This window comes from Hylaeus anthracinus, unplaced genomic scaffold, assembly GCF_026225885.1.
Source record: "Hylaeus anthracinus isolate JK02 unplaced genomic scaffold, UHH_iyHylAnth1.0_haploid 5, whole genome shotgun sequence".
In the NCBI taxonomy this organism is placed as follows: domain Eukaryota; kingdom Metazoa; phylum Arthropoda; class Insecta; order Hymenoptera; family Colletidae; genus Hylaeus; species Hylaeus anthracinus.
This window is the reverse complement of record NW_026535322.1, coordinates 10,747,165-10,773,253: the sequence shown is the minus strand read 5'-3', so window position 1 is coordinate 10,773,253 and position 26,089 is coordinate 10,747,165. Positions and strand designations below refer to the sequence as shown.

The 26,089-nt window shown below is 42.0% G+C and overlaps 1 protein-coding gene and 1 long non-coding RNA gene across 3 annotated transcripts in view; both read left to right on the top strand.

Moving 5' to 3' along the window:
- Positions 1 to 26,089, top strand: part of LOC128895631 (uncharacterized) — a 93,616-nt gene that overhangs the window by 64,463 nt on the left and 3,064 nt on the right. Inside the window, exons 4-16 of one of the 2 annotated variants that reach the window (XM_054158378.1) lie at positions 3,228 to 3,402; positions 5,930 to 6,025; positions 8,216 to 8,588; positions 8,690 to 8,742; positions 9,126 to 9,280; positions 9,786 to 9,958; positions 10,058 to 10,107; positions 10,464 to 10,595; positions 12,552 to 12,593; positions 13,374 to 13,567; positions 20,081 to 20,306; positions 24,491 to 24,620; positions 24,746 to 25,053. In XM_054158378.1, coding sequence (XP_054014353.1) covers positions 3,228 to 3,402; positions 5,930 to 6,025; positions 8,216 to 8,588; positions 8,690 to 8,742; positions 9,126 to 9,280; positions 9,786 to 9,958; positions 10,058 to 10,107; positions 10,464 to 10,595; positions 12,552 to 12,593; positions 13,374 to 13,567; positions 20,081 to 20,306; positions 24,491 to 24,620; positions 24,746 to 25,053 — 2,107 coding nt within the window. Of the gene's footprint in view, positions 1 to 3,227; positions 3,403 to 5,929; positions 6,026 to 8,215; positions 8,589 to 8,689; positions 8,743 to 9,125; positions 9,281 to 9,785; positions 9,959 to 10,057; positions 10,108 to 10,463; positions 10,596 to 12,551; positions 12,594 to 13,373; positions 13,568 to 16,650; positions 16,877 to 20,080; positions 20,307 to 24,490; positions 24,621 to 24,745; positions 25,054 to 26,089 lie in introns of both variants that reach the window. The other variant, XM_054158379.1, reaches the window with a different exon arrangement.
- LOC128895644 (uncharacterized) lies at positions 20,315 to 21,227 on the top strand. The gene is made up of 2 exons (XR_008461833.1): positions 20,315 to 20,943; positions 21,137 to 21,227. It is a non-coding gene; the product is annotated as an uncharacterized LOC128895644 (long non-coding RNA).

Here is a 26,089-nt window from a genome sequence, read left to right as displayed (position 1 = left end):
TTATCAATGTCCTCGTTTAAGTGATCCATCGCGTAAAATTAGTTACCTCAAAATTTATCAGTGTCCTGACGTCTTTCCCCAGCTTCCTCTAAATAAATGTAGCAGTTGCGTAAGCGCTTCGACGCGGAAAATGATTTACATATAAACGGCGAATTCGTCGCGGAAGGAGGGGGTGCAGGTCGAAGGAACGGCGTTATATTGTATAGACACATATTCTCACGTCGAAAGTGCGGGCAAGGAATGGCGCAAGTCACGTTTCCAACAAATCAATTCGTCGTTCGCTGCCGCGGCGGTCCCACGATACCAAGTTGTGCTAGAAAGAGCTTTAGTGGGATAATCGAATCCCGGTGCCGGGGCGAAACAATGGCGGAACGCAGAAACGCTTTTCAACGATGGCATGCTATTTACCGCGTAACGAAGCCGCAATCGGTTTGAAACGCGACGCAACGCGTCCGCGGTTCCCAAGTAGCATCCCTGACGAAACCTCGCTCGCGGGGAAATCAACCAACCGCGAAAAAGATGGGAGGGTATGTGGATAGGATAGGGAGAGCAGGGAAGGAGCGAGGGATGGGTTAAGGATTGGTTAAATTGTGATTATTAGTAGCATTTTTATTTTTCTCGAGGACTTTGCATGGATTATTTCACGTCAGGAGAGATAATTCGGTATTATTAGAATTTTTTATTTTTTCGAGGACTTTGTAACGGATTATTTCATGTCAGATGACAGTGAAGATGTTTTGAATTGTCTTGAGGTGCGAGAATCATCTTTGTATTAAATAAAAATTACCAAGAAGGGAATCTTCGATTGTTAAAAAATTGTAGAAGGTGGAGAATACTCTGAAATTAAAAGAAAAAATTAGCGAAGGAGCACAGTACTCTAGGATTAAAAGAAAAAATTAATAACTGAAGACAGACAGGGTAAATATTTTGAATTGTCTTGAGGTGTGAGAATCGTCTTTGTATTAAATAAAAATGGTCAAGAAGGGAATCTTCGATTGTTACGAAATTTCTAAAGGTGGAGAATACTTTGAAATTAAAAGAAAAAATTAGCGAAGGAGTATACCACTCTAGAATTACAAGAAAAAATTAATAAAGGAAGGCAGTCCCAGAATTGGTAAAAGAAACCAACCGAAGCAAAATTCGCTAAAAGTGGATAATCCTTTACAACGAAAGCGAGAAACGGACGACGGACTGGCGATTTCAACAATGGTCAGGAATTTCCTCGGGGCATTCCTTATTTCTTCGGAACGGTACCAGAATGGTTCGCCTTCGCGGAAAGGGGTCAGCGTCGGAGGGAAAGGAGACGGAGACGAGAAAACGTGGTGTCTGCGGGGCGTCGATACAATGTGAATTATGAACGACAGCCTTCGTGTAGATCTCGTTATCGTACGGTTGGGGAGGCGTTCTGAAACGTGAGCGGCGCGCGAAGCAACGGATTGCGCAACCCTGGTACCCAGGTAACCGGATTTTCGGTCGACCTTGCCGTAGCTGGCGAGCGCGAACAGTGGCAACCCGAGAAACTCGATCGAAGGCGTTGCCGATCGATCGCGAATCCTGTCTGGGAACCGCGGGGAAGCGGTGGCGCCTCGAGGGCGATCAGGAGTCGAGATCCTGGCGCCGAATTTGTAGCGATCCGTTATTTATTACGTCGTATAAACCTCTGCAGTCCGTTGGCTCTCTTAGGTCTCTCGAATTACGAAAGGAGACGATTTTTTTAAGGAAAGGAGCAATAATAATTACACCGGGGATATGTACCCATTTATGGTCAGTGGACGAAAGACATTATTTGCATCTACAGTAATGTACAGCCAGTCCTATAAATATTCGTAAATACCTTCTATGTCTGTTAAGGAAATTTGTTTAAATTAAATGGTAGATTAAATGTTTCCAAGCGAAATTCATAGAAAAATTCATTTGGTACGATTTACTGTGCATATTTCAGAAAGATAAAATCGAACAAGATAATTTCAATTTAAAACGCACGAAAAGATATATTGATTTGTCTGGAAAGTCCGTGGCTATTTTTGGTAGATGCTACAGGTCTGAATTTATCGGAATGGTTGGAAACAAATAACATGTGTACGTTCCTTAAAAGGTGGAAAAATTGTGGAACAAAATGGTACCCACGCTTAGTCTCATAAATATTCGTAAATGCCTTTTATGTGTATTAAAGAAATTTGTTTAAATTAAATGGTAGATTAGATGTTTCCAAGCGGAAGTCATAGAAAAATTTATTTGGTAATATCAAAGCTATTTAGTTTAGTTAAATTTCTTCAATAGTCACAGAACGAATATTTACGAAAATTTATACGATTGACTGTGCATATTTCAGAAAGATAAAATCGAACAAGATAATTTCAATTTAAAACGCACGAAAAGGTATATTGGTTTGTCTGAAAAGTCCATGCTTATTTTTGGTAGATGCTACAAGTGTGTACATCCCTTAAAAGGTGAATAAATTGTAGAACAAAATGGTACTCACAGTCATTCCCATAAGTATTCGTGCCTTCTATGTGTATTCAAGAAATCTGTCTAAATTAAACGATATGCTCGATAATTTCAAATAAATATTTCATTGTTAATAAACGCAAGTGTAAAGTTTATTCATGCACATATTTATGACGAAACATTTATTTGAAAATATATATATTAGCATTCTATAATGCAAAAATAAGTAAAAGAAAATGCGTATGAGTGTTATCCGTGTGAATACGTAAACAGCAAAGGACAGATCGTCGGCGCTGTACGAAAACATTGAAGGTGACGGACTTTCAACGATAACGAGGAAGACGATATATGATTTGACTAGTTAGTCGACGACATATCGTCCGTGCAAACATACGTGAGTAGAGAGCGCTCAGTTAATTTTTATTTCGCCAGTATTTTTTCTCTCATTTTTGCATTCAACTTCACATAATATATATAATAATAGTTTCCTTATTCAAGTTCATTATTCAAGTTAATTATCAATCTTTCAATACAAAGATTTTTCAACAATTTCAACAATATATTTGAAAATATCGAACCTATCGTTTAATTTAGACAAATTTCTTTAATGAACACATGTAGAAGATACGAATATTTATAGGGCTGGCTGTATGTAATTCAATAGATACATACCGAAATTCAAATGTGCCCTTGAAATTTACTTAAAAATTTGTCTTAAGAAGGTTCCTGGACCGATATAAAATAAAATTTATTAACAATGAAAATTCTTATATTTGCAGAATGCCAACGAACCATCCCCAGGAGCGCCAGGGCGAGCAGAAACGAAGCAGCCTTGGAGTTCGAGTGCCCCGAAGAGTTCGGATACTACCCTCACCCACGTGACTGCACGCAGTACTATGTTTGCGTTTTCGGGGGAGCCCTGCTCGAGTCCTGCACCGGAGGGTTGATGTACAGGTGAGTGTCCCGATCCACCTGCCGCGATTTCGATCCTCCACGAGCCTCAGCGCGACCGTAAACGGCGTCATTTAGACGTTTCCGCGTATAGGCAGATAATTCGATCGTTGGGGCACACCGGCATCGCGAAAAACGGATAGATCGTGGAAACGATCCTCGACGTTACTGGACCGATCGACTAATATGGCCGGGGGGATTGGCGAGGATCGGAGAAACGAGAGCGAGAATAATGCCTGGGCGTCGAATCGAAAGCGAAACGCAACGCGGCATTGTCGTCCAGATATAGACAAGCTTAATGGATGTGCTCCGACTGTTCCCAGGGGCCTTGTATTGCGAGATTCCGCGGAGATTTCTATTCGTTGCGCGTTTGACAAAGAAAATTCCATCAAAACCTCGGAAGACTTATTTCATTTAAACGAACAAATTGAAAACATAAAGTTACCTCGAGCATAAGCAGATTTCTCTATAGTTTTTTCTATACGTCATTCTAATCGCAGAGACCTTGATAAAGTTTTACGTATTTTCCTGCCCAAAATTATCAGGGTCAATGGTATCCACGTCGAGAGGATGTTCCAAGGGACGATACACGGAGTAGAGTCGGGCTAAGCTTGTACGGATATTTGTTTACTGATTTACGGGAACGATCGCGAGGTGAACGGCCTATCTTCCAGCTATCTGACACCTGAAAACACGGTTTTGTGATTAACAGCGCGATTAGATCTACAGTCGGCGCGAAATTGAATTCCGATCGTAAATTATAGCGGCACGCCACGACGACCTCGGATGCTAGAGGCTGATTCGGGAGTAATAAAAATGTTACCGGGTTCTTTACAACCGTGAACCCTCTATTCGTTGTTCTAGTGTTGGACTCACTCGTTGTTTTGTTAGTATATTCATTCGGAATTTTGGCATTACTTCACTATTATATTCATGCATCGTTTTGTCATTATTTCACTGTTATGTTCATCCATTATTTTGGCATTATTTCACTATTATAAGCATGTATTACTTTGGCATTATTTTAGTATTATATGCATGCATTATTTTACTATTATAAGCATGCATTATTTTGGCAATATTTCACTATTATATTCGTGCATTACTTTGTCATTATTTCACTATTATAATCATGCATTATTTTATTATTGTAATCGTGCATTATTTTTGCATCATTTCACTATTATGTTAATGCATTATTTTACTATTACATCGATGCATTATTTTGGCATTATTTCAGTATTATATGCATGCATTATTGTGACATTATTTCACTATTATATTATGAGCATGCATTATTTTGGCATCATTTCACTACTATATTCATGCATCATTCCACTATTATATTCATACATTATTTTACTATTATAATCATGCATTATGTTAGCATTATTTTACTATTATCTTCATGCATTATTTTGGCCCTATTTTACCATTACATCAATTCATCATTTCGGCATCGTATCAATTCGTTATTCTATCATTATATTCTCCACGTATTTTCTCCGGATTATTTTATCATAATCCCATGCAGCCGCGAAACCTGTCTAGATCCGAGTTAAGCCTTCGATAGGCGCTGCACTGGTCATTCACCCAGAAGCAATGCCTACCACTTTCACAGTAGTGTAATAGGATGACAAATGGTTCAAGAAATGTGTTTATTTTATTGCGATCCAACTTCCTTCCGCTTAAACAACCAAAAATTAACATGGAACACGCCTTTTCCTTTTATCGATCGAGCTATCAAATTTCATTAAGCGAAAGAATTCCGTTTATCTTAATTAATACAAAGTTAGCTTGCTCTTATTCGTTTTCACCCGTTGATGTTTTTACTCGACGCTAAATGTAATAAATTATTCGAGGAAAGGTGGTGCCTCAGATATCTCCTTTAAACGAGAACAATGTTTTCCAACGACAAAACAATCTTACCTTCCTCGTAAGTGACTAATAATTCAGTTGAAATATCCATCAACGCAGAATTCCTGAAAGGGGCCTTAAACCGAAATAACGAGAAAATCGTAAAAAGGGAGCGGCGGGTCCTTGAAAGGACCAGGGCGTCGGAGGGCGCGATCACGATCCTGGCGCACTTTCGATCTGGATTTGCGCGGTAAAAGGGGGTCGGTAGCCGTACGCATAACCCTGGCAAAAAAAAAAATCAACATGCCACACCTCTCCCGATACGACGCTGCGTGCGCAAACTAGTTGTAAAACCCGTCGTAGCACGAGGTGACCTATGGCAACTCGGCGTCCAATTAAGGACGCTCGAGAATTAAGCGTACTAGTGACACGGTTCGAAATTCGGCGCGCCCACCGAAAATCCTCCGAATTCCTCGAATCATTCGTCTCCGGGAGCCAGGAAAACTGGTTAAAACGATCGATACGATCCTAGATTCGATCGAACGATCTCGTCGACTGCTGATACGAACACGCCGCGACTCCGTGATCGTTCGATCCGCGATTGCCTTGACTAAAAATAGAAGCAAGAACAATATCGGTACTGACAGAACTCGCGATGCTTTCATTTTCACAGCCACGAGTTGCAGACGTGCGATTGGCCGCGCAACGTGGGCTGCCCCGAGGGCGGATCCTCCAATAAGGAAACCGAAGAAGATCCGCTGCTGGAAAGGTGAGCTTTCGATGCTGGAACATGCTGTTCGTAACTATTACACGGGGTTCGATGAACTCCGCGCGGTTACCGTAACCGATTCGGCGAGGGCCGATGATCGGGACCTAGACGTGTCTCGATATCGTAAACAAGCTTTTCATACGACCGCGATTGGTTTGGTCTCGTCGGTAGCTCCAGATCTCGGGAACCAGAATCTCTATCCATTTTATTCTTCCATTCATCCCGAATACAAACCTTCGAAATATCCTAATCGACTCAATATTTGTTAGTTTAGATCCCCAGTCGACGTTGAATTTATATAAAAAAATTCAACACGATCTATCCCTTTAATTCATCGATTCACCCCAAATACAAACCTTCAAAATATCCTAATCGACCCAATTTTTGGTAGTTTAGATCCCCTAATGGACGTCCAAATTATTTCACCTGGTACAAGCTCGGCAATCGAAGCGTAAGAAACAATTTTCGTTCGAGTCGCTAGCTTTCTTTTCCCTGAAGCCACCGTTTAAGAGCAGAGTCAATCGGACGTCCGTCGATTGCACAAGATTTCGGCTCCGATTGCGAAACGCTGCGCTCGAACTTTGAGACAAAAAAAAGAATAATATCCATGGAGTGAGAGTCGACGGGGGAAAAAAGAAAAGGCAGCGGGCGATCGAAACGGCGTTTCTTTGGCGGCTCGAGATCGTTGAACAGGTACGAACGATCCGGCAACACGCGAGGAAACATTGAGAGAATAGAAGAAGTGACGTCAAGAATCGAAACAATAAACGAGACTCGGATCGACCGCGATCGACCAGTCTCCGTTACGATATCCTGTGTCTTACCTGGCACTTACCGTTAAAACCACGAAGGTGAAAACTTCCGTCGTCGGCTCGATCGCCACGCGATTTTCCTATCGATTTAATTCCCTTTGTGTTCCGCGAGAATCAAAGTCGCGTTTAGTCGTGATAAAACTGCGAGGACTCGTTGAAATTTTCTGTATTCGAACACCATTATTCGAAACACTTGAACAGGTAGTACTCGATTGCTCGTATAGTCGAGGATTTTAGACACTTGGTATTGGAGTGCTGAAATACTCGAGGATTAGAGTACTCTTGATATTGGACTACATAGATACTCGAGGAATCGAGTACTTAGATATCTAGCATTCGAATGCTGTAATATTTAAAGATTCAAATACCGAGACACTTGGCATTCGTCTCCTTAAATACTCGAGGATTCGTCCACCCTTCCTCAAACACCTGATCACCTAGTATTCACTCTACTCAAATACTCCAGCATAGCTATTCGAATACCATAACTCAAATACTTGTCCACTGATAAAATACTTAACCATTCAAGTAATACCATTCGAATTCTAATGCTACCGTAGTTCCCCGTTTCACCTGTCCAGTCTATCGAACTAGTTTCTCCGACACACGTTGGCTCGAATGGCAAGGACGCGTCGCAATGATCGCGATCGGGCCACTCGGTTTGGAAACTTCTTCTTTTCTCCGATTAGTCGCGCACAATACGTCAACGAACGGCCAGCAAACGCTCGTTGCCTCACTTCTACTTGCACAAGGGGATCCAAGCTCGGAGAGAGTGGGAGATTTCATTGTAGACGAGCATTCTCGGTTATACAACGAATTCGCCACGTTTCCGCCTGATACTTTCGGCGAGACGTCCGTTTACGTGCCGAGAATCGACGCGTAACCAGACCGTTCCGATTGCATTTTAATGGAACCTGGAACAGGCTCACGTTTATAGGAAAATAAAATAAAATTCAGTACTTGAACGTTCATATATTCGAGTATTATTATTCGAATGGCTATATGTTGGAGTGTTATTATTCGAATACCCAAGCATCATCGAAATGGAGTATTCGAATGCCTATATATTCAAGTACTAATATTCGAATGCCTATATGCTGGAGTATCATTATTCGAATACCTAAATATCATCAAAATGGAGTATTCGAATCCCTACATATCCAAATATTATCATTCGAATATCCAAGTATCCTTCCTCTCAATTTCCTCCGTCTGCAACAAACTTCGTCTTTCCCTGCAATCTTCTCCATTTCCTTCAACCTAATCCTGTTTGCGTAATCCCATTGGTTTCTGAGGTCTGAAAATCCCGCGACCCACAGCCGTCTTGCGAAAGTTAATTAATTCCCTGCAAATTTGCCACCGGCATCGCTTTTGTCAGATCTGCGAAGATCGAGAGCCTGCAGGAGCAGCAACAGCAACAGCAGCAACAGCATCACCATCATCGACAGCAACAGATCCGCGACCAGCAGCAGCAGCAGAGACGCGAGCAACAGCAGCAACAGCAACAGCAACAGCAGCAGCGTCCCATTCAGAGGCAACCGGTTCCCATCACGACCACACAGTCCCCTCTGCCGCAGATCACCGAAAAGCAGATTCGTCAGAGGCAACAGGCCAGGAACTATCACGAGGACGAGTACGAGCCCGCGTCCGAAGTCGAGAGCGACAGGCAACAACGAGTCTACAGGGGGCAACCCTCGACGATTGGTCAGGTGCAGCGAGACAGGGATGGTCTGCGAAGAAACGTGATTGCTGTGAGTCTGGTCCTCGACGACTACAGAATTATCATTCAAGGAAACGAGACAAGTTTCGTCAATAATCACCGGGAATTGATTAATCGTTTACTGTTCAACAGGAAAGGGAGAAGGAGAGCCTGAGCACGCGCGCCCAAACGGAAGCCCATTACAGGTGCGTAAAATCGGCTTTGGAACGAGATCGAACTCAATAACAGCTCCGCGAACTTTTTCTTCGATTTCTCTTTCGCCGCGGTCTCCACTAAATCGTCCAATGGCTGTCCCTTGCTTGCGTAACCGACGATCTAGCGCTTTTTTCCAAACTTCGAAGAGACACTTCGACGCCTTATTTAATAACGTCGAGGCGACCATTCCATAACGGCCGATTTTCTCGTTAATTCTCGTTTGTCACCCCGTAAAAATTATTTTATTATTCGAAAGCCAACGTTTTGTATCTCCGATGAAATAATATTCCGTGTTCGTATAAAAAAAAAGCGTCTAATTTGAGAACGCCAATGTTTGAATAATCGATTTCTTTAACTTCGTTAAATATCGCAGGACGCAAGTGCCTTCGTCGGAATCACCGAGAGTGGCGAAGATTCTGGCGTCTACCGCCTCCCCAGTGATCTCGAAGGCGTATTACAGCGATCCAGACCAGAGCTACCCCTATTACACGATCTACGACGACGACGTATCCATCTACAAGGACGATGGTAAGCTATCATCCATCTGCAATCACACGTAAACTAAAATCCCAGTCGTGGATCAATGAGGCAGTATAATCCTGTTCGAGGTCCTATTTTTTACCACAATCCCTTCAGGATTGTTTTGATCCGAAATAATCAGACTGTCCCTTCAAACAGTTGATCTGGAATAATGGGAATATCTCTTTAAGCATCTGATCTGAAATAATCAAACTGTCCCTTTAACCCTTTATTTACTGAATTTCTCAAAAGTTTTTAAGGCTTAAGGTTAGGTTTAGTTAACGAAGTAGAAAGAAAAATAGGTAAGACATAAAATTAAGTCTCCGTAGTGCAAATTGTGCGAGACTTCTGAAAACATTCTGATTCGAAATAACCACTGTCCCTTCAAACCTCCGCGCTTGATCTTGAATCGACTCGAGCCGCAGTTTCACTTTTCACTCCTTGATCCAAGTTCACGGATCCACGAGTCTCGGGAGACGATCGGAATCTCAGTGATCCGTTGTTTCTCGGTTAGATTACAACCAGTACACCGTGAATCAATCGGTGCCGGTTCAGCCGAGCGTCAAGATCAGCGAGGTGAACACGAAGCAGTACCAGAAGCCGAAGAAGATTGCGGTGAACGAGGCGGACAAGTACAATCTGAATCAGGACGTCACGGGCCAGGACTACGATATCTACGAGAATCAGGTAGGGCGAAGTAATACACTCGCGGGCGGGGGAAATTTTAAATAACATTCGAACGTGAACGTTTACATCATTCTCTGTTTCTCCGTGCCCTGTCCCCAGGCTCAGCTCAACAAGAACAAGTTCCGCATTAACGAGGGCCAGTCGTTCAGGTGAGAAGTTTCTTCTTGTTTTCAAAAAAGACTCGAAACCTTTCGACTCCTCGAGCGTGAAGCGTTTTCTTAAAACAAGAAAATCCTCGCTTCGTAATCCTAGTATTTCGACTTTTATTATTAACTTATCGAAGCGAAATTTCGAATCCTCCGACATGGATCTTATTTCCCCATTGTATTTTATAATTTTTAGTAGTCGGTAAATAAATAGCTCGTTGTATTCCGAAAACGGGAGAAACGATCGACAGATCGAGGGATCCAGTTCGTTTCAGAGACGAAAGTTCGTTTCCTAGAATCGCGGCAATCGTCGTCGAGTTTTCTCGGCAATTTGTTAATTAAGAGTCGCGTGTGCGCAGACCTAACGTGCTCAGCCACCCTGTCGTCCACGTGACGACTCCTAACGCGATCGTGGACACGTTCATTCCATTGACGACGACCACGCAGCCTCCGACCACCACTGGCAGGCCTTACACGGTCAACGCACCCAGGTACGGTATATCCACGTATATCTCGACGATTGTCGGTCTCTAGTTTTTGTTTTTACGCTTGCGCAATCAAACAGAAATAGACATCCAGTTAGCGTGACAGGACAGGATCCTATGTCGGCTAATTAATAAATTAGTAACGGGCGTCGTTTAAACATTCGTGTACTTGAGTACTCGAATAGTACTAACCCTTTGCACTCGTACGTCGGTTATTCGTCGGTTATGTTTATTTTATAATGGCATGGGCGCATTTTTCGTTCATATCGCACTTATCACGAACGTTTTCTTTTTCCATAACATCTTTGTTCTTATTTATATCTTAATTTTTTCCATTACTTTCTAAATTTAATTAGCCATACCTAACCTTGAAAAAAAACTGGGTCCAGGCACCCGGGATTCGAACCCGGGCTATCTGCGTGGCAGTCGCTACACACTACGCTACACACTGCTCCACCGTCCGTTGAAAGCTACCGATAACACGATCGAAATATAATTCGGAGTGCAAAGGGTTAATACTCTCGAGTATTCCAATATTATTCCACTATTCAACTTTCCATGTCGTTCAATTTATTCGTCAACGATATCGCCAAAGTATATAATAACAGTAATTTCCTATCACAGTCATAATTTAAGATTCCTCTACGAGATCGACCGAGTTATTGGTTGACGTACGTGCAATTATTAATAATGGTAAGATGATATAAAAATCCCGCGAAAGAAATGGTACTCAACACACCCAAATGTCATGTTCTCAATTACGATCGTAAACAAGATCTGATTTGTTTCGTACACCTCAAATAACACCTCTTTCACACGGGTTATAATCGATCCGCGATCTTGCTATCGTATTCTCACACTTGTACCATTTTCTGTAACCCGTGTCTACAATGTTGCCTCCAAATCTGTAGCATTCATAACCCGCACGACAAGGAAAGTAAAGAACGAACATTACGCCATCGACTGTGAAAGCGTTCAGTATTTAATAATGGCAATTCTACCGAATGAAAAGTCCTCGAGGCTTTTCCATCGACGTCTTTAATTTCCATCTTCCCTGGCTTCCGCTAATTTATTCAACTATTATAGTGAGAGCGAAGAGGACGGTCCCGCGACGTATCCATCGACCGACACCTGACTTTGTTGCTCGCTTTATTCCGCAAAACGAAGCGCTCGCTTTCTCTCCCGACATTTTCCTTTTGCGTGCCGACCGGAAACTGCGTCCATTTTTCGTCCTTCTTTTCGCCCGATCCGGGGAAAAACTAACCCCGTTACTCCAAGACAGGTGTAGCATTTTGTACAAATAATTTGCGAGAATCGAGCAGCTGACAAAATTAGAATAATACATTTTTATTTATTAGAACTAGGTATATCAACTAAGGTAATAAAATTTGTACTGTATTCGAGTATTCGAATATCTCAATGATTCAAGTACCCAAAATGTAATGGAATTACCACCAGTGAAATAGTTCATTGATTGTATTCGAATACCATCATTTTTGTCAAAATAATTTGTGAGAACCAAACAGTCGACAAAGTTAAGATGATCATTTTTTATAAATTACAACTAGGTATATCAACTAAGGTAGTAGAATTTTTACTGTATTCGAGTATTCGAATATTTCAATGATTCAAGTACCCAAAATGTAATGGAATTACCACCAGTGAAATAGTTCATTGGTTGTATTCGAATACCATCATTTTTGTCAAAATAATTTGTAAGAACCAAACAGTCGACAAAGTTAAGATGATCAATTTTTATAAATTACAACTAGGTATATCAACTAAGGTAGTAGAATTTTTACTGTATTCAAGTATTCGAATATTTCAATGATTCAAGTACCCAGACGTAATGGGATTGCCATTGAAGTACTCGAACGCAATAAATGTACTATTAAATGTATTAAATGTACCATTCAGCTATCCAAATACCAGATACATTCTAATCTTCTATTTTTCTTCCAGTCGAGGTCGCCCACAGCAGGTCCACCGTGGCACGGCACCACCGTAAGTCCCAAATTTTTCTCACGCTATAATTCCGCTCCAATTTAAATTCTAATACAACCAATAATAGCCTCGCCGATACGAAAATGGCAATTTATGGAACAGATTCGTCTTGCGTCGCGAATGTCATTCAGGAGCAATCTTTGTAATAACTTCTCGCAGTACGCGTTCAGGATTCACGGGACCAAACGGCTCTCGAGAGTCTTCGACGTTGGCATTTTAAAGCGAACTGGTCCAACGACCGCTTGAATCTTACGCGAAGACTCGATAGAAAGTCCGCGGTTCGATTTGTCTCTTTGCCTGCTATTGAATACACGGTGGCCAGTTCATCCGTAATTTCCCTATTAATCGACGTATTGTCGCGCAAGACGCCAGTTGAAAATCGTGACGCGTCCATTTCTAATTCGATGGTAAAATTGACATGTATGGAAATAATAAAATACAGATAGTAACGCTCCGAAATTGGTACGGACACGATAGTTGCGAAAGTCATTTAGACGTTTTCGATCCAGATTTTGAAAATCCTCAGAATCGTCCAGCGTCACCAGCGTCGCTCCTCAGGGTGAACGAACGTAGCCATCGAATTAATGCGACTAGAAAGTTAATTGCGTGCGAGTTGCACGACCGTGTGCCGCTCCACTTGCCAAACAATTCGTCGATATTAAATAACGCGTCAATCGCCGCTGAAAATTAAAACTACAATTAATCGTCGCGATAGGGGCGATCGCTGCAACTTTCTTTCGCTGTGATTGATTCTATGGAATGTTTTATTTGGGCTTTCAGGCGATCGAGGCCAACCTTGAAGCCGTCCACGGAGATAGTGTCCAAGGCGCAGGAGTTCATCGACATCTACAGGTACCCGCCGACGAGGCCGTCGCCCATCTATCCCACCCCACAGGTCGACAAACCCGCGGCAAAGTGTCGCAGAGACATCTGCCTGATTCCTGACTGCAGCTGCGGCGGCTCCGACATTCCAGGTAAGCCTGCACGCGACTGTCACTCGTTAATTACCGTGTACCATTAAGTACCGCAGTCGCTGAAACGGATATAGCGCTCTGGCCGAGTCAGGGACGTCAATAATCGCGGTTTCAACGGGTACAGATGAATCTTTAAAATGTAAAACTATGCAGGGATGTTTATATAGCCAGTCACATAAGTACTCGTACTCTCTATGTCTATCGGAGGAATTTACTTAAATTAAATGGCAGGTTTGACGTTTTCAAATCAATTCTTTTCATTATATTGGGCTGTCTGGAAAGTCCATGCCGATTTTTAGTAGGCGATACAGGTCTGAATATATCGGAATGGCTGAAAACAAATAAAATGTGTACATCCCTTAAGAGGTGGAAAGGTTGTGGAACAAATTGGTACATATATAATTCAATAAATATACATCAAAATTCAAATATGCCTTTGAATTTTTCTTAAAAATAGCCATGAACTTTCCGGACAACCCAACGAGTATATTACATGTGCAAGGTTCATATGTATATTCATAACGAAACATTTATTTCGCAGCGTCATATTTATATCCTCTCTGTCTATCGAAGAGAATTGTGTAAATGAAACGGTAGTTTTGATGTCTCCGAATCAATTTTTTTCATCATAAACATATACTTGTGTAAGATTCATTCATCTGCATATTTATAATGAAACACTTATTTGGGAATATCTAGCCTACCATTTAGTGTAATCTCGTCAATAGACCTAGAAAGTACTAACGCTCATGGGTTCGTCAGTACATACTCCCCCAAACAGTAACTTCAATATTCAATTTCTGCGTGCACCAACTCAAAACATAATACAACCCCATTTCCTTCGTTTGAGATAAGTACGTCCTTCGGACCAGAATTCTTACCTTTCAACGTCGGGTTACTTTCTTATCGGCCCGTAGACTTCGCCAGAGCGCCGTCCGTCTGATCAGCGGGCGATTAATATCGAGAGACACGCGAATCACGCGAGTCCTGTCCGCGGTACGCGGAAACGCGGTATCGATATCGTCGGAAAGGACTGCGATACGTGGGCAGGCGTGGTGACGCAAGCGTCCAACGCGCGGCGAATGTTAAGTTTGGCCGATCGGTTTAGCTAGCCACCGTTGACTTTCTCCGATTCTAACGTTACACATAACCGACGTACAACGGCCGCTCGAAAGTGAAACAGACCCGCCGTGTCCGGTCGCGATTTTGCACGCGCTCGTGCACTGTTTAAAATCGAAAGCCCCCGCGTGACGAGAATTCGAAGCGGACTCGGATGTACGCGTTCTGCGTAGCATATAGGGCGTGACAAAAGCGGGGGTCGTTCGATCGAAAGGATGATTGAGACGAAGGCTCTGGGAAAGTACATTGTAGTCGTTTGGGGTAATTAGTAGGGGTGTGCGGGACTCGGTCGAGATGGGAATTCCTCCCGGGATCGGGATGGAATCCCGAGAATTTCAGAATCCCGAATACATCCGGGATTCCCGGGAATTCCTCCCGGGATCGGGATGAAATCCCGAGAATTTCAGAATCCCGAATACATCCGGGATTCCCGGGAATTCCCGGGATCCCGAAACCATTCGGGATTTCCGAGAATTTCGAGATCCCGTAAATGTTCGGGATTCCCGGGAATTTCGAAATTCCGTACATTCCGGCTGCTGAAATTTTCAAGAATAACAACACTTTCGGAAATTCCAGATATTATTCTATATCCCGTACGTTGTCGGGAATCCCGAACATTTTCGAAATCCCGTACATTCTCGGGAATCCCGGATTTTTGCGGGATCTCGTGTATTCTCGGGATCCCGCATAAACTCGAGAATCTCGAATATTCTCGGGAATCCTGGATATTTTCGGGAATCCCGGGCGTTTTACGGGAATCCCGAATATTTTCGGGAATACCCGCACGCCCCTAGTAATTAGGTATTATTCATAGGTTGTTTGTAGATAGGTTTAGGTTTCGAGTTGGGCTCAAGAAATGATCTGGACACGAGGTGATGGAAAGGAAGGTTCTGGACAAGAATAGTATTTTATTGAATTGATTGTAGTCGTTTGGGGTAATTAGGTACTATTTATAGGCTGTTTGTAGGTAGTTATAGGGTCAGAGTTGGGGTCAAGAAATTATTTGGACACGAGGTTTGAGTCACGTAGCTTTTATTCCTGTATACACTGCGTATCAAAAGTGTACAAACACTTCGATTTTGGAGGTTTCAAATAATAATACATTGAGTCATGAATGTTCGTAGATGTTTCTTTTCGAAATAGTTTTTGCTTTTACAAAAATTTATTATACAAATGGACTCAATTTGATTCCATCAAAAAAATGCTTCGAGCGCAAAGGGTTCAAAATACAAAATCTCGATGTCGTTTTTCATCAAATTAGGTTGGTCGATTAAAATCGATATAGCGATTCACTCGTACGATTCATACTCGATCCAAGAACGATTAAATTATGTTTCATTAACATTAACACGTTGAACGCCGCGTCACCCACATACGGGTGACGGAGTTTTTCGCCAAGGAACTTCAAAAAATGATTTCAAGGGCTGAGTGTTGATGAAAACTGATCTGGATAGAATTCGTAAATTTTGATGAGAATACAAAAATGAGTAATACGACAAATGTTAGATTCTACAGTTTCTAATTGTCCCGAGACAGAATTTTAGTTCTGTAAACATTTCCATGTGAATCCATGGCAGTCAACGCGTTAAATACATCCGCGTACACAACTAATACAACTACCTTGAGAGGGTCTAAGTATGTTCCCGCGTCTAGAAAGGATTGTGCAACCGCACACCTCGTATAAATCACCGGGAAGGATCCTGGCAGCGTCGGGTGTCTCGCTGCCTACGTTTCGTTTTTAATTGAGCAATGGATCAACCGTATAGATCCCTTCCGCGCGCAGATCCCGCTTTTCAGATAAGTCCTCGACGCGGGCCCTACCTTCGCCGGTGACATCGGAAACCCCCCCGGTGTACCGCGATGATTTGCGGGGAGGTGTAACGTACGAAACGCGAGAACGAGTCAATCGGAGGGCGAGGAACGGCCGTGGCCACGGTCGATTCGTAACGATATCGTGTATCCAGGTGGAATCCCGGCGGAACAGACGCCGCAGATCGTTCTGTTGACGTTCGACGACGCCGTGAACGATCTGAATAAACAGTTGTACGCCGATCTGTTCGAGAACGGCCGTAAAAATCCAAACGGATGCCCGATCACGGCCACGTACTATGTCTCGCACGAGTGGACCGATTATAGCCAGGTGCAAAACCTGTACGCGGACGGCCACGAAATGGCATCGCACACTGTCTCGTAAGTTCGATAGGAGGCGAGGAGCGCCGCGTTCTTCTTCCTGTTTGGCTAGACAGGGGGACGAACGTTCCTGGTACCGACGATCCATGAATAACCGAAGTCGAAAATGTCATCTGTTGGCGGAGTTCATCGCGATAGGCAAATTTTCGTCCCCAAGAGGAATCAGTTAAATTAATACGAAATTCAAAAGAAAAATGAATATCGTCTGTTGGATAGGTAAGGGATCCAAAGCAGACATGAACGGGAGCTCCCGTAGCTGCAAGACCACGACTACATTATACGTGCCGATGGTATTCATTGAGTAATAGTAAATGAAACGTTTATGTTTGTTACTGTATCTTCGTGAGATTGTTGTTAATTGATCGACGAGGCTCTCCCGGCGAAAAGGAGCCCAAACACGACCCTATTCGGACTACTTTTAGTTTTCCATAATTCATCAATTTTAAAAAGTGATTCATTTATCATTCATACATCTACAGTAATCGTATGAATGAATTCTAATCTTGAGGTTAATCTTGAGATTAGGTATCGAGATTCTCGAGATTAATCTCAAGCTTAGAATTCATTCATACGATATTTTTTTTTTTTGTTTTTAATTACTCCAGATTTACGAATGATTCATGAATCATCATTTAAAATTGATGAATCATAGGAAACTAAAAGTAATCCGAATGTGGTCGTGTTGGTACACGTTTCCATAGAGAATAGCTCAGGAATGCATTCATAATATTTTCACGAAGATATACTAAAAAGTACATACACATTCCTCGTTAGATTTCTCTTACCAAAGTATTGCTTTAATAAGCGAAGTCGATTTATTCGAATTAATTAGGAAGGTCGAACAGAAATGAATTCGTACATATGTCTCTTTACATGGATAAAAGTATTCCATGAAAACGTACATTCGACTGGCTCCGGTTTAAGATTTCGTTTCAATTATTCATGGATTACTCGTACCGTTCCTCTAAATACGCGTAAACGCTAAGGCATCGAACGACATCGCCTCCGCCACGACTAACGTTCTCTCTATCTCTTTCTTTCTCTCTGGGCGCAGGACTTCCGCTGTCGCCTTTGTTTGTGCGATCTTCCTCCTCGAGGACGTCATCGAGGAAGGAAAATACCATCGAGCGCTTCGTTTCTCCGAAGATCCTCTAACCTCGTCGACGAAAGCGGAGCAGATTTTCGTTCCTGGATAAAGCGCAATTCAAATTAGTTCTGAGACTGTTTGTCGAGATCGAATATTTGAAGAGATCAGTACTTGAGCTATTCGGCGATCATAATTCGAATACAGCATTGTCTCGAAATAAGCAACTCGCTATCCGAAGAGATCCGACAAGAATTCGATTTTACTAGTGCTAAAATGAGAAAGCATGTTATGTTCTATCCTGTGCTCGAGCAATCAGCTTATAATTTAGTTAATATTTAGTTTGCCGCTACACCGAACTGTTTTGTCTACGGTTTCCCTCTCGTCACGCTCGTGAACAAAGTCTAGCCGAATTTCGAGACAGTACTGTACTTGCCTGAGACTCACTCTGAGACTCCGACTTCGAGATTGTACTATTCGAGTACTATTCGAATACCACATCCACCGATCAAATGCATCCGGAATATTAACCTTCTGCAGTCGAGGCCTTTTTTTCCGGTATGTACCAGCAACTCGAGATGTTTCTTAGCATTCTATTGCCATGAATTCTAAGCTATCTAGATATGAGAATAAGGTCACTTTTACCTCGCCGACAATCATTTTATTGACACTTCGAGCTCCAAAGAAATTAAACCTAAAGAAACATTATTGCTGGTAGATTTGCTGCGTGAAATGGTGACTGAGAGTCACCTCTCGAGTGCAAAGGGTTAAAAAATAATTGTTCGTTCCAAATATTAAATCATTCGAATAGTCGCTCTTCTAGTTCGAGCGCGACCTGCGCGGAAGGAAACTCGAGCTCATCTAAAATTAAAATTCCAGTTGTTGTTTCTCCGTGCATGAGAAACGCCACCGTAGAAAGGATTCGATGGTATCGTCGCGACGTCCCGCGCGGACGAGGCGTCTCTTATTGACACGCGTCGGGGCACTAACGAGAAATGAGCCAGCCTTTCCGGAACAAATTGCTCCGCTTCCGTTCCGATGTAACCGGGACGTGCAATTAGAGGATCTTCGGAAGAATCGCGATGAAATTGAAATTGCTGCCGCTAGACTGGTGAAACTGGCTCCCCGTCGGAGATGAACGACGACACCAGTCCTGGATTGAGATTTCCAGAGCCCTGGGAATGCCTGAATACGCGAATATTTCCATACAGTCTGGTTATCCTGTTTTGGTTAAATCTCGAGATTAGGATTCAATCGTTGACACATTGTTAACCGGTGTGTTAAACTCGTGTTTGCATTCGCGTTATCTATTTCAATTTATGAAACCCAGTCTCAGCCTGTCATTCGTTCTTTTTTAACAATAGAGTATACTTTTTTTAGTCTTTAAATTAATATCACATCAGTGGTACAAAATTTACGAAATAATAACCGGTGACATAAAGTCGCTTCTGTGTAAAATTGCCGCGGTCAACAATGTGTTGACACGTTCACGCCAACGTGTACCACCCGTGGTTCGCGTTCACGTGTTAATCAAATGGCGTGTACTACCGCGCCGCCCCATGGCGAGAACCCCATAAATAACAGCACCGGCGTGAATGTGTTGAACTACGTACTGTAGATTTATTACGTCACGTATACTCAGAGATGGCCAAGAAGCCAGTGAAACGTTTGTAGTATTCATGCTCAGATTCAGCCATTCCCAAACTTTTCTCCAAAAATCTCGGAGATCTCAGGGGGGTCTTCAGGGCCGTGCCCCTAAGGAGATCGTTCCTCTTTAATCCAGACCTGGTGCTCGCGAAACGGTTTCACCTGCCGCGTGGCACACCTGTGCCGTATACTAATGACACGCTAACCGCAACTTTTCTCTTTTCTCTCTTTCTCTTTCTCTCTTCGCATCACTTTGTCATCCCTCGCATACTCCCATCCGCGCACCCACTCGTCGACGTACATCCACGATTTCACACGCCACACGATCATCCACCGCCCACGAACATGTCCGAACGAACGCGGAAACAACCATCCAAAACACGAAAACAACGTTACACGTTCAAAAAAAAAAAAAAAAAATCTCCACGCTGTCCGTGCCCCTCCTCGTTCCCCGCCTACGAAACTTGAAACAGGTGACTATCTGCCCGAGGAGATACCGCAGATCGTGCTCCTGACGTTCGACGATTCCGTGAACGACCTGAACAAGGGTCTCTACGCTGACCTATTCGAGAAGGGACGGAAAAATCCGAACGGCTGTCCCATCTCTGCGACGTTCTACGTGTCCCACGAGTGGACAGACTACAGCCAGGTCCAAAATCTCTATGCCGCCGGCCATGAGATTGCCTCCCACACGGTTTCGTAAGTACCCACGAGGAGAACTCTGGATACCAATTCCTTTTTTGGAACGTTGCAACCGTACGGGTCGGTCCATGAGTCTTTCAGTTCTTGACGACCATCGGTCACCGATGAGTTAGTTCGTTTGGTCGGTATTCCGAGAGTCGAAGTAACTCCACGGTCTTCGTTAGGGGCTTGGACGAGGGCATTAATTATTTCTTGGACGTAGGACTCTTTTTATTAATGTGTGGACATAGGAGGAATGGTGCGATGATATTGTACAACTTTCCTTTTAATTTTATTCATGTGTATACTTTAACAAATTGATCTATCACTGTAATATTTACGGTGATATATTTGTTCATTAAATGTATAGAATTTAATATTTGCATGATGTTGAGGAAGGCCGTGAAACCTCGCGAGGGGGCAGACCACTGTAACATAATTTACAAATCTATTTCTTTTTTTAATCACAAAGTGAAATTTATCTATAAAAATTTTTGATTTTTTCTTGCAGAACGACTGCTTGTACGAGTGCAGAGTGATCGAGCGATAGAAGATCGAGAGAATGTTTATGTTAGACTAACTGCATGCGAGAAAAATGTGAACGATTGGCAACAACGCATGAGATTTTTCAAGAGCCCTTATTTTAATACAACCTGTATATAAATATACATGTATGTGTGGGTTTGTAATTATGTATATGTGATTGTGTATGTAAATATGTACATATGGGTCGAAAGTATGATTCGTGAATTGTGTTTGGTATCCAGAATAATTTCATTTTCATTCCATCACACTTTTGTAAACTAAATCCTACACCAGTCTTTTCGTTTTCATCCTGTAGATTCAAGTAAAATAAATATCCATGCATGTGTGAGTTTGTAATTGTGTATATATGATTGTGTACGTAAATATGTATATGTATATGGGTCGTAAAAAGGATTTGTGAACTGTGTTTGGTATCCAGAATAATTTCATTTCCATTCCGTTACACTCTTGTAAACTAAATCCTACACCAGTCTTTTTGTTTTTACTTTGTAGATTCAAGTAAAATAAATGTACATGTGTGTTTAATATCCAGAATACTTTCATTTCCATCCCATCACACTTTCGTAAACTAAATCCTACACCAATTGTTTCATTTTTATATTGTAGAATCGAGTAACTCCACGTTAACGACAATTATGTGTCCAGTTTTTGTTTGTTTATATGCTCGATAAAACGTACTGAAGGTACTAAATACTTTCTAAATATAGCTCCCTTTAAAATGCTTTTGCAGTGGTCTGACCCTCTTGGTACTCTAATTATTCGTTGGTTTATTAACTTTCTGCAAACAATTTAACCGCTTCAGCACTCTTGATATAAGGTTTAGATCATTGATAACATTCAGGAATGATTTTTCATACGATATTGATTGTTATTAAATAATTATGAATATTTTCCGAGAGCATTCCGCAAGATAGTAATCACGAGAAGTTCAAGTATGGATACAGAGTGAGTGCGAGAGAGAGAGAAACATGTGCGATAAGGATAGCTATCGATTTTGTTTCTAAATTGATAATATATATACTTGGAATCCACGTATGACATATAGCTATCATTCGTGACCGGCGACCGATTCGCCATCTCGCGGCCAAACACCCGAAGCTCGGGTTCGTGTGTAAGAGAGGGAAAAGAATATGTAAGACAAGGATAGAGTGAGCTCAGGGAAAGAGAGAGAAAGGTACATGAAAGACAAGGATAGAGTGAGTGCAGGGAAAGAGAGAGGAAGAAACATGTACGACAAGGACAGACCGGGTTTGTGAAAGATAGAGAGAGAAAGGATCATGATAGACAAGGATAGCGACAGCCCACCGAATGTCAGTAAACATTATCAATAATTTTCTATCTTTCCAAGGAAAATTCATCCACTTTTGCAATTGTGTTGTCAAGTATAGGTCACTAGCAACATTCAAGGACCATTTTCGATACGATTTCCATTGTTATTAAGTAATAATTAATCATTGTTCGTCAACGTTAACCCTACACCGGTACACGGCATTGTCCACACCTCGCGTTACTCGATTGTTTATTAATTATCAGTAGATAATTTGTGCACTTTGATGCATCTTGAATAAAGTCTGGACCAGTAGGAACATTCTAGAGCCATTAGTGGTACGATTCCGATTGTTATTAATTGATAATCAATGATTTTTCGACGAGATAACCTGCGCAAAATCGTTTATGAGGAGTGACAGGTCCCTTCGTGCGAGTGCGAGAGAGAACGAAACATGTGCGACAAGGATAGCAAATGTGGTGGCGCCATCTACTAACAGAACGCTCAAGCTCGTCGAGAAATAGTTCCATCATTTCGCCGCTAGATGGCGCCAACCTTTTACCATACGTTTACATGTAAATTAATTCATTAATTTATTTTATTAAACAATGAATGTTAACGAGAATGCTCATGAAGCATTACAAAATTGACCTGTAATAGGAATTTTCTGTTTTTATTACGATTTTGGGAATTTGAATAGCTGGCGCCATCTAGCGGCGAAACGGTAGAACTATTTCACGACAAGCTTGAGCGTTCTGTTAGTAGATGGCGCCACCACAATCGCTGTCCTTGTCACACATGTTCCGTTCTCTCTCTTTCGCTCACGCTCACTCTATCCTTGTCTTTCATGTTCCTTTCTCTCTCTTTCTCTCACGCTAGCTGTAGCCTTGTCTTATATATACCTTTCTCTCTCTTTCCCTCACGCTTGCTGTATCCTTGTCTTATATATACCTTTCTCTCTCTTTCGCTCACGCTCACTCTATCCTTGTCTTTCATGTTCCTTTCTCTCTCTTTCCCTCACGCTCGCTGTATCTTTGTCATATATATAACTTTCTCTCTCTTTCGCTCAGGCTCACTCTATCCTTGTATTACATATTCCTTTCCCTCTCTTACACACGCACTCGAGCTTCGGGTGTTTGGCCGCGAGATGGCGAATCGGTCGCCGGTCACGAATGATAGCTATATGTCATACGTGGATTCCAAGTATATATATTATCAATTTAAAAACAAAATCGATAGATATCCTTATCGCACATGTTTCTCTCTCTCTCGCACTTACTCTGTACCTATACTTGAACTTCTCGTGATTACTATCTTGCGGAACGCTCTCAGAAAATGTTCATAATTATTTAATAACAATCGAGATCGTATGGAAAATCATTCCTGAATGTTATCAATGAACTTAACTCTATATCAAGAGTCCTGAAGCGGTTAAATTGTTTGCAAATAGTTAGAAAACAATTCATATACTGAAGTTTAGTCTTTAACTTAATCGTAAGTGAGAAATGGGAGAAGATATGTTAGTATGGAAAGCAATTAGACAAAAATATATAATGTAAAAGTATGTTTTATTGTTCAGACAGCTTACAATTAACAATAATTACCACGTAACGAGAATATATTAAAAGCAATAACTGCATTTGCTAAGGAAACAATTATTCGAAGTATAGGAAAGTTGTATAACGCAAACATTCATCGTATGCTTTTACAGATTATAAATTATGTAAATAAATAATACAAATCATTAACGAATAAAATATTATAAATACAGACTCATGGCACGACCTAGTGTTCGAAAATCGATCGAGCATCGAATGATCGACAAGGAAAATCATAACGTTTCAGCGAAAGCGTCAGGGCACGGAATCCTCGCGTTCGTCATCTCATTTCGATCATTAATCACGATTACACTCTACCATTGAGCAATCTCGCGTCGCTTAATTTACAACCGATCATAGTCGGTCACGCTCTGTCATTACGCCGATCAATTAATTAGTAACTAACGCTAGCTTGGCTAGTCGGGTCCTATTAAAGGCACCAGTCGCTTTGTCAGTCAGAAGCCGCTTTCGCACATTGCTGGGAGCCAGAGTCCAGGAAATGATCACGTGAACCGAGGAACCAGTCTTCAAGACACGATTAAGAACAATTACTATTATTAAGCAGCCTGATATTTAAATCTTGAATAATGAAGTTATCAGTTTCTTTGTTACCAAGTTCCTGGTTCAATTCTAGTTAGGAAATACACAGTTCCCACGCTTCTAAATCTACTTTGTCTAAATATGGACGTAGGTTATTCAACAAGTGATCAAACTTCCTGAACTCTAGTCTCGCGAAACGCTTAATTCCCTTAAAAATAGAACGATCGACTAATGAATTTCCTCGTGAGCAGGCACAGCTTCGGTGAGCAGTTCTCTCAGCGAAAGTGGTCGCGTGAAGTTGCTGGACAACGCGAGATCCTCTCTGCCTATGGAGGTGTCAAGCTGGAGGACGTCAGAGGAATGAGGGCTCCTTTCCTATCGGTAACTCTACAAATTAAACAAATTCAAAATTTAGTTAACATAGTTATTATCTGTATATCTCCTTCATATATATAACCTACATATACAAGGTATAACCAAGGTACCTTCATGTTAATGGTCAACAGGTCGGAGGTAACAACATGTTCAAGATGCTGTGGGACACGAACTTCACCTACGATTCGTCGATGCCGATCTACGAGAATCGACCCCCTAGCTGGCCGTACACCCTGGACTACAGGCTCTTCCACGACTGCATGATCCCTCCTTGTCCCACCAGGTCTTATCCAGGCTTGTGGGAGGTTCCTATGGTGATGTGGCAAGATCTGAACGGTGGCAGATGCTCCATGGGCGACGCCTGCAGCAATCCCCCGACGGCAGATGGTGTTTACAAGATGCTGATCAAGAACTTCGAGAGACACTACACCACCAACAGGTATCAATCATAGACATAGAAATATAGGGACTGCCATAGCTGAACCAAGAGTGAAGCCATGGCCGCCTTATTACGTTGCTAGACGTACTGGACGACTGCTATACATCTGTATAGAGTCTGTAATCTATGGCTAAAAGCTTCCTTCACAACTGAAACGGAACCTCTAACATCTCCTAACATGTTCTAACAACTTCTAATACCTTCCAACACCACCTAACATCTCCTACACTTCATGACATTTCTTGACACTCCCTAACACCTTCTAACACCTCCTTAACACTCTCTAACAACTTCCGGTAGTTCCCTTCGCTTCTATTCATTACCTAGCACATTTCCCTTTAATTTTCCCCCTTTCTCTGGTACCTCTCCTCTTTGTTAAAGTGATCCAGATACAAAAGGTAAGTCTCGAGCTAAAATTAAAACATATTCCGGCTCTTCGAATAACATGTTCTTATAATATCAGAAGTAAAATTCGAGCCAAATTCGATTAGTGCCACCTCCTCGTTCATCGGTGATCTCCTCATACAAAAGGTAAGTTTCAAATAAAAAATAAAAATTATGATGCCAACTCGCACATTACGTTCTCCTGATACAAGAGGTAAGTATCGAGCAGAAAATAAAAATTATGATACCTACTCGCACATTACGTTCTTCTAATACAAGAGGTAAGTATCGAGCAGAAAATAAAAATTACGATACCTACTCGTAAATTACGTCCTCCTGATACAAAAAGGTAAGTATCGATATTTAATTAAAAGTTCACGTGCCATGTGCCGTACTTATGCTACTTCTTTGAGTATCATGTTCTCCTGATACTAAAATGTAAAATTTCCTCAGAACTTCGATACGTACCTGGTATTCCTCGTGCCATCTCTTCGCACATCATGTGCTCCTGATACCAAAATGCCAAATCGGCCAGAATTCCGAAATTTCGCAAAAATTAGCCCCTTGAACTAGGCAACCTACACTGACAGTCACGTCGTACCGGCTGCCTGTCCGTAGGCGCAAACGTGCCACCTCTTCGCACATCATGTGC